Here is a 16,346-nt window from a genome sequence, read left to right as displayed (position 1 = left end):
CCCACATTGCCAACTTCTGCCCTCACTGTCCACCACTCTGATGTCTTTCACTTCCACCTCTTTCTTTCTCCTCCCAAGTTAAAGCTCTTAATTATTGCTTGCATAGAGTGTTGTTTCCACTGCCTTTCAGCTTCCTACCTATATGGATGATCTAGAGCTGCTCCTTAATAGCAAATTTATAATATTGCTATCTCTATACATAATGTCTTTTCTTTTAATTATGCTGGCACTATATTTTTAAACAAAAAAAAATTCCAGGTTTTTCATTCACTTTCTCCCTACCAACTCCAAGCTGTTAATCTTGCCTGTCATCTTTTCTCGACTAACCATGATCCCATTTTGATCATTTGAATTCTTTCCTCTATTTGATACCTAGCTATTATGAAAATCATCTGGGTAGATTTTAAAATCGATAATTTAGGGCCTCACCACAGCTTTTTTTTTTCCTTACAGAAAATTGATACTAAACTTGATTCCTAACTTCTTAAGGAAAAATAGCACAAATGCAAGCAGTTTCTAAATATCACTGTAAAAAAGCCAAGAGAGAGAATAACTTCTCACTGTCATGCTGTGTTCCTGCAAGTTTCCTCTCATATAGTTTATTTCAGCTTGAATTTATAGGTAGCTTTGTGTAGAACTGAATTTTTCTCCATTATGTATGCTACTTCTTGAGTCTTTGTTACATAAAACAATGAAGATATTTAAATTTTCAGGAATATAATAAGTCTACTACATTTTGCCCTTTTTAAAATCTGAATTCTTCATAGAATGTATGAAATTCCTTATTTAAAGTCTTGGTGTTACTGTAGCAGAGAAGTATTCAATACTAGTTACAATTTTTTGTGCAGCTATTGTTGGTCTTTGAATGCTGAAGATTAGCTGAGAATAGCATAGTAGGAAAAAGGCATGACATCACCAGGCCCACAGATGCTTAGAAGGGGATTATTAAAAGTGGCTTGCATAACTGTAAGGAAGTCAGAGGAATGATTCCAGTTTTTGGAGGCTTGCATACGTTTTTGTTTTTTGTTCTTTTTAATGCTTAATTGTGTATTATAGGATAAGCATCGTTGCTTAAAGTGATAGTTCAAATATGTATGCCTCTAATATTGGTGGGTTTTTTTTTATTTTTTAACATGTAGCTAATACGGATTTTTGTTTGTTTTTAAGGATATTTTGGAACTCTTAGAAAAAAGAGTGAAGTCACGATTTTCTCACCGGCAGATACATTTAATGAATTCATTTGGCTTTCCACAGTATCTTAAAATATTTAAAGAACAATTATCTCTACCTGCAGAATTTCCAGACAAGCTCTTCTCTGAGAAGTGGAATGAGAATGTTCAGGTAACTTGGAACAGAGGCAATAATGTTTAAATAATTTTTGTGCCTTACTTATATATACCATTGAAACCTACAAGTTTAAACAAGTCTGGAAATTAGCACAGTTTGTAATATTATTGTAGCATAAAACTGCAGTAATACAAATTATACACTTTTTTGTGTTATTTTTTTTTAAAAGATATTTGAAATGTCATATGCTAATTTCTCTCTCAAAAGAGCTTTATTGGGCAGCCTGTTTGCCTCAGTGGTTTAGCGCCGCCTTCAGCCCAGGGCCTGATCCTGGAGACCCGGGATCGAGTTCCACATCGGGCTCCCTGCATGGAGCCTGCTTCTCCCTTTGCCTGTCTCTGCCTCTCTCTCCTCTCTGTGTAGTCTCATGAATAAATAAATAAAATCTTTTAAAAAAAGCTTTATTATTTTTTAAGATTTTATTATTCATGAGAGATACACAGAGAGAGGCAGAGACATAGGCAAAAGGAGAAGCAGGCTCCCTGTGAGATATGGAACTTGATCACAGGACCCTGGGATCATGCCCTGAGCCTAAGGCACATGCTCAACCACTGAGCCACTCAGTGTTCCCTCTCAAAAGAACTTTAATGAGATTTTTATTTCTATCTGGCTTGTATTTTAGATTATTCTAAATAATCTAAATTATTAATATTGTTTGGTACAGAAAAAATTGTTAAATTGTGAAGATTGTTAATATTTAGTGCTATGAAAGTTTTATTTTCATGAATTACAAGTTTATCCATATATTAGCTTAGTGGTTTATATCTAACTGTCCAGTACGGATTCACCGCCCGCCCCCCCCTCCCCCCCCAAATCTTGTACAATTTCAGTTTTTATCTCATTGGGTCTATTAGGTCAAGCCAGGCTTGGCACCTCTGGTTATATTGTCTGTATTGGTGAATCTCATCTTGTAGTCCCTGGAGCCCTCAGGGTCTTAGCTATCTAGGCAGGATCACATGCTGATTTAAAGGTTTACTAAACCTTTTGGGCTCTGTAAATTTATCTACACTTGAATTGGATAGCCTAACTTATATGGGCCATTCATATCAACTCTGCATACTAGCATCAGTTTATGATACGCTGACAAGAATTTTCAGTTGGCAGGAAGAAGGGAGAGAGTGTATGTGTGGGAGTGTGTTTAATAACAAAATTAGAAAACAGTGTTGCTGAATAAATCCCACATGGTAGAATCTTTCAAAAATATGGGTCTTCTGAAAGTAGAAAATAATGTAGAGTCCTTGGTCTTAAAAAAATTGGGGTAAACTGGTCTATGATATTAAATACTGATGAAGATGATTAGATCTTTGGATAATTAAAGTTGAAAAGTGTATATTCACTAGCTCTAAAAAATACATTGTTTTATGTCAAAGTAATAATTATTTTATTTTTTTTTGTAGTTTTATTAAGTTTTTATTTAAATTTCAGTTAGTGGGGCACCTGGGTGGCTCAGTGGTTGAGCCTTTGGATTGCTCAGGTCATGATCCCAGGGTCCTAGGATTGAGTCCCATATTAGGCTCCCTGGATGGAGCCTGCTTCTCCCTCTGCCTATGTCTCTGCCTCTCTATCTTTGTCTCTCATGAATAAATAAAAATAAAATCTGTACATTAATTAACTTCAGTTAGTGTATCTACCGTGAAATACTAGTTTTGGGTGCAGTATCCAGCAATTCATCACTAACGTATAACATGCAGTCTTTATCACAGGAGGTCCCTGCCTTAATACCCATCACCCATTTAATCCAGCCCCTGTGCACCTAATGTCCAGTACCCTCAGTTTGTACTCTGTAGTTAAGAGTCTGAGGGCACCTGGGTAGCTCAGTTAAGTGTCCAACCCTTGGTTATGGTTTATGTCATGATCTCATGTCATGAGAGTGAGTTCAAGTCTTTCCTGTGTTTGTCTCTCTTTTTACCCCCTGTGGCCCTCTGTTTCGTTTAAATTTCACATGGATGAAATCACATAGTATATGTCTTTCTCTGACTTATTTCCCTTACCATAATACTCTGTGGTTTCATCCATGGCATTGCAAATGGCAACATTTCATTCTTTTTTTTGTCTTAGGTAATATTGTATGTATACACCATAACTTCTTTATCCATTTATCTATTAATGGACATTTGGGCTCTTTCCATAATTTGGCTATTGTTAGTAATGTGAGTATAAACATTCATACACAAAACTAAATTCAAAATGGATAAAAGACCTAAATGTGAGACATGAAACCATCAAAATCCTAGAGGAGAACACAGGCAGCAACCTCTTTGACCTTGGCCATAGCTACTTCTTATTAGATCTATCTCCTGAGGCAAGGGAAACACAAGGCAGAAATGAATTTTTGGGACTTCATCAAGATCAAAAGCTTCTGCACAGATACGGAAACGGTCAACAAAACTAAAAGGCAACATTCGGAATGGGAAAAGATATTTGCAAATGACCTATCTGATAAAGGGTTAGTATATAAATATATAAAGCCACTTATTAAACTCAACACCTAAGAAACAAATAATACAGTCAAGAAATGGGCAGAAGACATGAACAGACATTTTTCCAAAGAAGACCTACAGATGGCTAATGGATACAGGAAAAGATGGTCAGTATCACTCATCATCAGGGAAAGACAAATCTAAACTACAGTGAGATGTCACATCACACCTGTCAGGATGGCTAAAATTAACACAGCAAACAATAGATATTGACGAGGGTGTGGAGATAGGGGAACCCTCTTACACTAATGGTGGGAATTGAAACTGGTACAGCCACTGTGGAGAACAGTATGGAAGTTACTCAAAAACAGAAATACCCTATGATCCAGCAGTTGCATTACTCTACTGTGTATTTACCCAAAGGATATACAAATACTGATTCAAAAAGCAGTCATGATTTTTAACCCTAAATATCAATACCAAATTAAAAGTGGGACCTTTGCATTTGTTTTGTTCTTAAACAGTTTTGTTTATCAGCTTTGTTGAGCTATAAGTGACAAAAATTATGTATGTTTCATCTCTACAACTTGATTTGATACACGTATACATCATGAAATACCACAGTGAAACTATTCAAAACATCCATCACCCTAGTAGGTACTATTTTCTTTTCTTTCTTTCTTTCTTTCTTTCTTTCTTTTCTTTCTTTTCTTTCTTTTCTTTCTTTTCTTTCTTTTCTTTCTTTTCTTTCTTTTCTTTCTTTTCTTTCTTTTCTTTCTTTTCTTTCTTTTCTTTCTTTTCTTTCTTTTCTTTCTTTTCTTTCTTTTCTTTCTTTTCTTTTTCTTTTCTTTCTTTTCTTTTCCTTCCTTCCTTCCTTCCTTCCTTCCTTCCTTCCTTCCTTCCTTCCTTTGTTTCCTTTCTTTCTTATGGGAGGAGGTGAGAATTCTTGTGAGCTATCTTATTCTAGCAAATTTCAAGTATATGACACTATTGTTAACCATAGTCACATTTTTAGTGTTAATTATTCGATCTCCAAAATGTACTTATCTTGCATAACTGAAACTTGATTCTTGCTTTGATTATACAGTCTTCTCATCTAAGCACTGTTAATTTGGGCACTTTCCCTTTTTTAAATTGTTAATTTGGGGACCTTTTTTTAAATTAAAAGTTTACTGAACAAGGGAAGATCTGGCTGGCTCACTTGGAAGAGCATGCAACTCTTGATCTTGGGGTTGTGGGTTCAAGCCTCACATTGGGTGTAGAGATTACTAAAAGTTCACCAAATAAAATTTCGTCAGTGCATAAGAATACATTGGTTGAAGGTACAGGTTTCCCTTATATCCATGCCCATTTTACTTCCTTTTACTACAGAGTAATTATTTGGTTTATAGCATTTCATACTAAAGGTGCTTTTACATAAAGAGTTCAAATTTTGCATATTAGTCTTTGTTTTACCTTTTCCATTTGATCTGATTGACAATTCTGTATATTTTTCTAGTGGTACTCTACAGAATTATATGTAAAAATGGTTGATTCTATCCTTAAAAATCAGATATTGTTCTATGCTGTCCTTAGGTGTGGTTTTTCCTTCTCCCTTCTCCACAAATTAATCTTGCCTGAGACTCAGGTATTTGTCTGTCCCAGGAAGTCTTTCTGATACTCTATCTTATTATTAAGATTATAGTCTTTAGGAACTCTTTATATTTGGTACTCCCACATTGTCCCTTTCCTTACTTACATCCAGAGTGGGACAGAGCTCTGGATCTTTGGCCTCTGAATCCACTTTTGTGTGCTTCACTCACAGGCTTTCACCCACAGTTCCTGAACTGATGATATTGTTAGGACAGTATGTTTTTCTGACAGTATGTGTTTCTGCTTTAGAGATTCAAATGCAATCTTTCATGGTCTTTGCTTTGCCAGGACTTTTATTCCTGTCCCTGCTTCCTTTCTTTCCTAAGATGACATCATAGCCCAGGTTGTACAGTGCTGACACCTGTCTTTGTATCCTTCCCAGCCTCTATTCCATTTTGTGCATCTGAGTAGGTATATAGAAGTGTTAATTAGATGAAAGGAATTACTCCTGAAGCATAATTCTAGATGGCTCGGAAAATGGTAACCATGTGGCAGGAGTGTGGTTAACCCTTAGGATCATTACTGATCCTAATATCACTGAATTTAGGAGCAGATGGTAGAAGTGAATGTGACCACTATCCTTTTGGTTTTTGGGTGTTTAACAATCTTGCAGTTCTTTTATAATGTAGAACTAGTATCACTGAAGTTTGTGTCTCTTAGTTCTAACACTTTGTTCCCTTTATCCTCATTTGCCACTTCCCTTTGGTATGCTAATGATGAACTTCACTTGAAATATTTGTCAGCACCATGGCCAGAGGGCCTGTCCAGGAAAAGTGGGGTTGCACTGAGGGAGCTATCCTTTCTCTGAGTACTGACTACCCAGTAAGGTTTTTTTTGATACCCAGATTAAAACAAAAACAATAGTATAGATAACAAATCTCACGTATGGAATCTCATCCAAGAAATAACTTCAGGATATAGGGTTGAATCCTGCCTAACTTGAATGTTGTAGCCCTACCTACCCCGGATGAGTCAAATAAGTTAGGCAGAGTAAATACCATCACAGCATTGCAGTAGAAGAGAAATCCCCGTATGAAGGAGCATTTTAAAAGATGGTATCTAATTCTTCTCAAAGGAAATTCCCTCCCAAAGTACTATAGCTCAGTTCCAGGAATGTTTACCTACTGTCATAACCTTCCCTGTTAGCAGTAGGTGAGAAGATTCAGCAGAAACTGACTAGGAGGTTTAGTACCTATTATGCTGCCACTAAGTTATCCCTGGACAGCATCCTGAGTTTTGAGTTACCAGTAAACTGTGTTACATTCTGCTTACGATCTACCTGTGAAGAGGGCACCATCCAAGCAAACTGTACAATCAGAATAAGAACTTGCTTCTGCAACTGCTATTCATGTGTTCCATTAGTGAAAAGTTAATGTTTCGGCTTCCTTGAATAACAGGAGAGGTCTGCTTTGTTTCCATGTTCCTGTAAGGGGTGACATCAGCCATTCTCCGTCTTTATTTCCCTTGCATCATTTCCTGAGCCATCTCCTATAAAGGAGTTTTCAATCCAGAGAAATAAAATCAGTCGTGTTTCAAAACCCAAGATCTTATATCTTCAGTGACTATCATAGTTAAATAAAATAGACATCCAAAGAGTGCTTTTTTTTTTTTAATAATAGCCTTATCTCCAGGTAGTTTTTAGTGTTTGAATCAAGGTGAAAGTGTAATAAGAGATTGTTTTGATGGCTTACATATAGATCTAGACTTTTTTTTAAAAAGCGTATTAAGTAATTAAGGAAGCAAGAAGGTGATAGCTTTCAGAAAGATGGGGAGTTGGATTCAAACCTCTATATAAGAAGAAAGAGTACAGGTTAACCCTTTAAAGCATCATGTGGAAGAAAAGCAGTTAAGCAGCTATTCTTAAAAATAACTGAATTCTTACAGAGAAAATTTCTTTTATCAATATTTTTATCCCAGGTGATTTTTTTAAATATTTTCAACAGCACTACAGTTAATTGCCAAAAGTTTTTTTTATGTGTATTACTTTGCTTTATTATTTTATGTTCATCTGTACTTTCAAAGGGTACTTGATCCTGTTTATGATAAAAAGATATGTATAGTAATAGCAAACAAATGCTGTTAAAGTCAAAGAGAAAGCAATGACAAAGGAATGGGGACTTCAGCTAGGATAATGGGATAATGTATTCACTGAGTGCATAAAACTTTATTCCATTATACTAGAATTTATTCCTGAATTTGGATCTTCTTGCAGTAGAAGTAGAGGCAAACTAGTTTCATCTCTAGAAAATAAGGTTTTATGGGTTTTTGTTTAAGAAAAAGAATCCTTATTCCTTGCAGATGATTTTTGAGAATTTATGTCAGTCTTCCCCAGGCTATTTTTGGCTCTGCCAGCTGTTAATTTCCTTTCCTTACTTCTGACTTTTTGTTTAATGCTAAATGTACCTTTTCATTAATTCTAATTCATTGCGGTCACTTGGCTGTTTAGATAACAGCCTTTTCAAGAGCCTTATTGATCTCCAAATTTCCAAAGTGATTAGCTTCTCAAAATATATTTTAGTTTGCACTATTTACATTGTTGATCACTACTTCCTTCCCCTTGGTTTAATTGCTCTCTCTCAGATTCTCTTCAGTCTTTAATATCTTTCTCAGTCTCTTTGCTCTTCTTTTTCCATTTACTTCTTAAATATTAATAATCAAGTTTCACTTCTTGACCACATCTTCATTCTTTTTAGGATATTCTGTCCCCAAAATATCATTTATGATTTTTTCTTCCCTCTTAAGCCTTTGCTTTTCCACAAGTCACTATTTGACTTTCCATCAGACCATGTCTTATAAATGTCTTAATTCTCTACTTACACTATTAATTCAGACCCTTTTTGTCTCTAATATGGATAGTTGCAGTGGCCTACAGTTAGGTTTTTCTGTCCTTGTCTTACCATGAAATCACTTTGCCAATAACTGAAACTCAGGGTTACATGACTAATCATCTTCTGTCAGTATGCCACTATCTTTCTGCATTGCTCATGTTTTCCCTATAGTGTTTTCTTTTTAGCTTATTGACTCATATGGTTTCAGCATTCTTTGTATTGCTTTACCTTTTTTCCCCCAATATGGTAATTCTTACTCTGTTGTGTTTTGTGCTGAGTTTTGATCATCCCCCTGGTATGACTGTATAGTTTCCCTTTTTTACACCAGAAAGTTCGGGATAGGTATTATGTTTTATTTTTGTGTATATTTAATTAACATAAAGGGTTAAGAAGAAAATTAATAGACTAGAAATTTCATTTTGATTTTTGTATCCTGCAAATAAAACCAACACCTATTTAATAATGAATAAATAATCAGATAGAATTAATGAGGTGCACCAACCAGTGAGGCACATTATAGTTAGGTTTTAAACTGCCTTCTTCCTTATCTTTTTTTTTCTCTCTCTAGTGTCTCATGGAAGATAGAAGTGTGCGAGAAGTACTACAAAAGCATTTCAATGTCAGCAAAAACCTACGGTCATTACACATGCTATTGGTTTGTATCCATTTTATTTTTGCTACTTATTTTATTTCACCAGGTAATTACATTTTGATGGGAATTGGATTGAATTTACAGATAAATTTTGGGAGAATTACCATGATTACTATGTTGAATCTTCCAATCTGGACTCTTCCAATCTGGAATATGGTACATTTCTTCTTTTATTTAGTTTTTCTTTGATTTGTTTAATCATTTTATAATTTTTACCACAAAGATTTTTTATATGGTTAAAATGTATACCTAAGTATTTAATTATATTTTGGAAATGATACTTAGTAAATATATTTAAATGACATCTTGTTTTTAATTGTTTTCTTTTTTTTTTTTTTAATTGTTTTCAATATGTTCATTGTTAGTATACAGAAATATATTTGTTTCTAATGGTATAGTAAATGTCTGTAACTACTAAAATTTGTGGCTGCTAGTATAAATATGTCCAGGTACTTTGAAGCAATTTTGCAAATTAGGTTTTTAGAGAAACTCAGATGCACAAGACAGCATATACAAGATTATTTAGAGCAATGCTGTTTATAATTGCAAAAAGAAAATGACAGCTGTCAAGGGAAAGAATAAATTGAGTATACATGAAGGAATGTAATAACAGAAAAAAATGAATGAGCTGGAAGTGATACCTCAACATGCATAAGTTCTCAGAATAGATGTTCAGTGAAGAAAGTTACAGAGGTACAATATGATATTTATATAAAATTTAGAAATTAGTCTGTTGTCTAAGAATATATACGTATGTATACATATGTTTTTGTTTTCTATGCATAAATACTTACAAATGCAGTTGCTGGATTGTACAGTAGTTCCATTTAATTTTTGAGTAATCTACATACTATTTTCCATACTGACTGTACCAATTTATACTCCCCCTAACAGCAGGAGGGTTCCTTTTTCTCCATATCCTCCGTAACACTTGTTCTTATCTTTTTGATACTAGCATTCGGATAGGTATGAGGTAATCTCTCATTGTGATTTCGATTTGTCTTATTCTGATGATTAGTGAGGTTGAGCATTTTTTCATGTGTCTGTTGGCCATCTGTATTATGTCTTTGGAAGTGTCTGTTCAGCCCCTTGCCCGCTTTTTAATCCAATCGTTTTGGGTTCTGGTGTTGAGTTCTATGAGTTCTTTATGTGTTTTGGATACTAACCTCCTAATCAAATATATTTACAAATATGGGAGAAGTAATGAGATCGACTTTTTGGTTTGTTGATGGTTCCCTTTACTGTGCAAAGTATTTTAGTTTTATATAGTCTCACTTGCTTTTTTCTGTTGTCCTCACATAAAGGCAGTTATAAAAGAATATGCTGAGACAGATATCCAAGAGTTTACTGACAAGAGTATTTTTTAAGGAGTTTTATGGTTTCAGGCCTTGTATTTAGGTCTTTAATCCATTTGGTGTAAGAAAGTGGTCCAGTTTCATTCTGTTGAATGTCACTGTCCAGTTTTCCAATCTTATCTTTTCCTCATTCTGTATTTTTGCCTTTTTGTCATAGATTAATTAACCATAAACCTGTGACTTTATTTTTTATTTAACTATTCAGTTCCGTTGATCTATGGGTCTGTTTCCATGACAGTAGCATACTGTATTGATTACTATAGCTTTGTAGTATAGTTTGAAATCTGGGAGTGTGATACTTCCAGGTTTGTTCTTTCTGAAGATCACTGGCTATTCCAGGGTCCTTTGTGGTTTCATACAAATTTTAGGATTATTTCTTCTAGTTCTGTGAAAACCATTACTGGTATTTTGATAGAGATTGCATTGAAGCTGTAGATTGCTTAGGGTAGAACAAACATTAACAATGTTAGTTCTTCAGTCCATGAGCATAGTATATTTTTCCATTTATTTGTGTCATTCTCAGTTTCTTTAATCAGTGTCTTAACAGGTTTTAGAGGACGGGTTTTTTACCTCATTGGTTAGTTAAATGTCTTTCTAGATATTTTGTTCTTTTTGATGCAGTTGTAAATGGGATTGTTTTCTTAATTTCTCTTTCTGCTAGTTTGTTATTAGTGTACAGAAACACAGGTTTCTGCATATTAATATTTTATCCTGCGACTTTACTGAAGTTTTGTGTTGGTTCTAATGGTTTCTTGGTGAAGTCTTTAGAATTTCCTGCCCTAGTATTATATCATCTGCAAGTAGTGACAGTTTCACATTTTTCTTAAGCAATTTGGATGCCTTTTATTTCTTGTCTGATTGCTGCAGTTAAGACTTCCAGTACCATGTTTATTTTATTTTATTTTATTTTATTTTATTTTATTTTATTTTATTTTATTTTATTTTATTTTACTTTACTTTACTTTACTTTAATTTAATTTAATTTAATTTTACTTTACTTTACTTTACTTTATTTTATTTTATTTTATTTTATTTTATTTTATTTTATTTTATTTTATTTATTTAAGATTTATTTACTTATTCATGAGAGAGAGAGAGGCAGAGACATAGGCAGAGAGTGAAGCAGGCTCCTCACAGGGACCCTGATGTGGGACTCAATCCCCAGACCCGAGATCATGCCCTGAGCCAAAGGCAGACGCTCAACCGCTGAACCACCCAGGGGTCCCAAGTACCATGTTTAATAATAAAAGTTTGAGAGTCTGCCTCCTTGTCTTGTTCCTGACCTTAAAGGAAAAGCTTTCAGCTTTTTACCTTTTGAGTATGATCCTGGTTATGAATTTTCACGCATGGCCTTTACTGTATTGAGGTATGTTCCTTCTATATAACTTTGTTAAGTGCTTTTATCCTGAATGGATATTGAATTTTGCCAAGCTTTTCTGCATCTCTTTTGCCAATTGTATGATTTTTATGCTTCATTTTGTTAATATGGTGCATCATATTGATTGATTTGTGAATATTGAGCCAGCATTGGATCCCTGGAATAAATCCCACTTGATCATGATGAATGATCCTTTTAATATATTGTTTTCAGTTTGCTAATATTTTTTTTTAATTTTTTTTTAAATTTTTATTTATTTATGATAGTCACAGAGAGACAGAGAGAGAGGCAGAGACATAGGCAGAGGGAGAAGCAGGCTCCATGCACCGGGAGCCCGACGTGGGACTCGATCCCGGGTCTCCAGGATCGCGCCCTGGGCCAAAGGCAGGCGCCAAACCGCTGCGCCACCCAGGGATCCCCCAGTTTGCTAATATTTTGTTGAGGATATTTGCATCTGTGTTCATCAGGAATATTGGCCTGCAATACTCTGTTTCTGTAGTGTCTTGGTGTGGTTTTGGTATCAGTCTAATGCTGGCCTCGTAGTCATTCTTCCCTCTTCAGTTTTTTGGAATAGTTTGAGAAGTATGGGTATTAACTCTGAATATTTGGGAGAATTCACCTGTGAACCTATCTGGTCCTAAAATTTTATTTCTTGGGAGTTTTTATCATTTTTAAGGATTTATTTTATTTTAGAGAGAGCATGAGCTGAAGGGGCAGAGGGTGAAGGAGAGAGAATCTCAAGCCAACTCCACACTGAGTGGAAAGCCCGACATAGGGCTGGATCTCCTGACCCTAAGATCACAACCTGAGCAGAAACCAATAGTTGGGTGCTTAATCCACTACCACCACCCAGGTGCCCCAGAGAAGTTTTTATTTTATTTATTTTTTTTTAATTTATTTTATTTATTTATGATAGTCACACACACACACAGAGAGAGAGAGAGAGAGAGAGAGGGGCAGAGACATAGGCAGAGGGAGAAACAGGCTCCATGCACCGGGAGCCTGATGTGGGATTCGATCCCGGCTCTCCAGGATCGCGCCCTGGGCCAAAGGCAAGCGCCAAACCGCTGCGCCACCCAGGGATCCCCCCAGAGAAGTTTTTAAATTACTTTTTTGATTTTGTTACTAGTAGTTCAGATTTTCTGTTTCTTCCTGATTCAGTCTTAGAAGATTGTTTCTAGGAATTTATCCATTTCTTCTAGGTTGTACATTTTGTTGGTGTATAAATTTTCAAGGTAGTCTCTTAAAATCCATTGATTTCTGTGGTGTCAGTTGTAACTTCTCTCTTATTTCTGATTTTGAGTCCTCTTTATATCTTGATGAATCTTTCGAAAGGTTTATCAACTTTGTCTTTTCAAACAGCCAGCTCTTAATTTCATTGATGTTTTTTCTGGATTTTTAAAAATTTCTTATTTGTTTTCATTCTGATCTGTATTCCTCCCTTCTTCTGGCTTTAGGCCTTGTTCTTTTTCTACTTCTTTTAAATCTCACATTAGATTCTTTCATTGAGGTTTCTCTTATTTCTTTAGGTAGGCCTGTTTCAGTCATATCAACTTCCTCCTCAGACTGCTTTTGCTCTGGCCCAAAGATTTTGGAGCACTGTTTCCCTTCTCATTTGTCTCCATGTATTTTTCTGTTATCTCTGATTTCTTTCTTGACTCATTGGTTGTTTAGTAGTATGTTATTTGGTTTCCACATGTTTGTGGTTTTTCTAGGTTTTTTTCTTGTGATTGATTTCCTGTTTCATACCATTGTGCTCGGAAAAGATGCTTGATATGATTTCAGTCTTATTAAATTTATTGAGACTTGTTTTCTGGCCTAATGTAACTTGTCCTGGAGAATGTTCCACGTGCACTTAAAAAGAACGTGTTTGGTGTTTTATGCTGGTTTTGGATGGAATGATCTGTATGTATCTGCTGAATCCATCTGGCTAATGTATTTTTTGTTGTTGTTTTTAGATTTTATTTATTTGTTGTGAAAGACACAGAGAGGCAGGTTCATCACAGGGAGCCCAGTGTGGGACTTGGTCCTCTGGGATCACGCCCTGAGCCAAAGGCAGATGCTCAACCACTGAGCCACCCTGGCTAGTGTGTTTTTAAGGCCAGTGTTTCCTTAATTGATTTTCTGACTGGATGATCTGTGCATTGATGTAAGTGAGGTGTTAAATTATAATTAACATATAAAATTATAGTATTACATTCAGTTTCTCTCTTTGTGTCTGTTAATATTTGCTTTATATGTTCAGGTGCTTCGGTGTTGGGTGCATATATATTTACAGTTATATTCTCTTACTGGATTGATCCCTTTATCATTACATGATGTTGTTCTTTGTGTCTTAGCACAGTCTTTGTTTTTTTTAAGGTCTGTTTTGTTTGATACAAGCATCGTTATCCTGGCCTTTTGTTTGTATGTTTGTATCTATTTGCATGGAATATCTTTTTCTGTCCCTTCACTTTCAGTGTGTGTGTATTCTTAGGTCTGAAGTGAATCTTGTATAGGCAGCATGTAGATGGTTCTTGTTTTTTTTAATCTGTTCAGCATCCCTATGCCTTTTGATTGGTGCACTTAATCCATTGACATTAAAAGTGCTTATTGGCATGTATGCACTTACTGCCGTTTCATTGTTTTCAGTTGTCTTGATAGTTCTTTTCTGTTCCCTTCTTCTCTTGCTCTCTTCCCTTGTGATTATATGATTTTCTTTAGTATTATGTTTGGATTCCTTTCTCTTTATTTTTTGTGTATCTGTTTTAAGTTTTTGGTTTGTGGTTATAAGTTGGTAGTTGCTTAAATTCAAAAGCATTTTAGGGGCGCCTGGGTGGCTCAGTTTTTTAATCATCCAGCTCTTAATCTTGGCTCAGATCTCAATCTCAGGGTTGTGTGTTCAAGCCCCTTACTGGGCTAACCAATTTACCAGTGAAATTTTGTCATTCATAATTTTTTTTTACTTCCTCTTAGGGCCTTTTCATTTTTGCTTAAAGAAGTGCCTTTACCATTTCTTATTTCTTGTAAGGCTGGTTCAATGATGATGAATTCCTGTATCTTGGAAACTTTTTTTCTCTCCAATTCTGAATAGTAATTTTGCTATGTAGTATATTATTGGTTGTAGGTTTTTTCCTTTCAACACTTTGAATATTATGTATTTTGTTTGAATATTATATATTAGACCTCCTTGGATTACTCTTCTCTATGGCTTTCTCTACTTCCTGGCCCTGGATGTCTTGTTTCCTTTCCCAGATTAGGGACGTTTTCAGCTATCATTTCTTCAAATAAGAAATAAGTTTTCTTTTCTTTTTTTAAGATTTTATTTATTTATTCATGAGATACACAGAGAAAGAGGCAGAGAAGGCAGAAGGAGAAGCAGGCTCCTTGCAGGGAGCCCGATATGGGACTTGATCCCCCGATCCCAGGATCACTCTCTGGGCCGAAGGCAGACACTCAGCCTCTGAGCCACCTAGGTGTCTCTCTTCAAATAAGTTTTCTGCCCCTTACTCTCCTCCTTCTCCTTCTGGGACTACTAGAGGTGAATGTATGGTCGATATTGTCTTCATGATCCCTTAACATATTCTCATATTTAAACTCCTATTCCTCCTCTGTGCTGTACAACTTGGGTTCCATTACCTTGTCTTCAGATTGCTCATCCATTCTTCTGCATCTTTTAATCTGTTGTTCACTTCAAATTATTATATTCTTCAGCTATGATTGATTCCTTTCTATGTTTCTTAGCACAGAAGTTCTCATCTCACTAAGTTCATCCACTTGTTTCCCAAGTGTGGTAATCATCTTTATGACCATTATTTTGACATCTTTATCAGGTAGATTGCTTAAATAACTCTATTATTCTTTTTCTGAGGTTTCATCATTTTTCATTTGGAACATACTCTTCTGTCTCATTTTATCTGAATCTTTGTGTTTGCTTATATTAGGTAGCTGTGTCTCCTGGTCTTAAAAGTAGTGGCCTTATATAGAAGTCATTCTCTGGAGCCCAGACGTACAATCCTTTCTGGTCATTAGACCCTGGAGCTTCAGGGCTGTTTCATGTTGGCTACTTGCACTTCTCTCTTGTCACTGGGCTGCAGTGCCTCACCACAACTACTACAGACACACCAGTGTGTAGAGCTGGCCCCAGCCCAGGTGGCTGAGAGACCCAGCTGCAGCTGCTGAGGGCAGGTGGGTTGGGCAGCCCCCATGTGGCTCATTGTGAGATCTCTCCATGACACTTGTGTGCTTGCTAGTGGGTGGGGTTGGCTCCCCTTCCCTTGGGTAGGACTTATTTAGAAGGGGAACTTAGCTGGGTGGGTGATTCTGATGGTGCAATTCCACAGGGGGATGGCCCTGGCGTGGATAGTGGTGTAACCAGGTTGATGGATAGTGTCACAACTGGCTCTTGGAAGCATGTAACTAGCTTCGCTGAAGAAAAACAAGAAAAATAGTACTGCTAGCACTTTCATTCCCAAAGAAAGCTCCTATAGATCCCTGTCTCTCCAGCATTACGTATACTTTATATTAGTCAGTATACCTTCATATGTGGCCCAGACGTTTTTCAAACTGCTGCCTCTGAGCAATTGAAATTGTGTGTGGGCCCTGTAAGAATGGAGTCTCCATTTCCTATCATCCTCTGGCTCTGCCAGAATGAAGCCCCACTGATTTTCAAAGCCAGACATTATGGAGACTCATATTTCTGTGCGGATACCCAAGGCAGAGGGTGCCCAATATGGGGTTTGAACCCCTCACTCC

At 36.0% G+C, this 16,346-nt stretch overlaps 1 protein-coding gene across 5 annotated transcripts in view; it reads left to right on the top strand.

Annotated features, from left to right (window-relative positions):
- The window catches only part of ORC4 (origin recognition complex subunit 4), an 85,863-nt gene that overhangs the window by 63,739 nt on the left and 5,778 nt on the right, over nt 1-16,346 (top strand). For all 5 annotated transcript variants that reach the window (XM_041739761.1, XM_041739760.1, XM_041739764.1 and 2 more), the window contains 2 exons: nt 1,168-1,341; nt 8,796-8,882. In XM_041739761.1, the coding sequence (XP_041595695.1) occupies nt 1,168-1,341; nt 8,796-8,882 (261 nt within the window). The remainder of the gene's footprint in view (nt 1-1,167; nt 1,342-8,795; nt 8,883-16,346) is intronic.

The sequence above is a fragment of the Vulpes lagopus genome, chromosome 24, assembly GCF_018345385.1.
Source record: "Vulpes lagopus strain Blue_001 chromosome 24, ASM1834538v1, whole genome shotgun sequence".
Taxonomy (NCBI): Eukaryota; Metazoa; Chordata; class Mammalia; order Carnivora; family Canidae; genus Vulpes; species Vulpes lagopus.
Note: the sequence above shows the minus strand (reverse complement) of the source record. Positions and strands in the feature narration are given on the sequence as shown.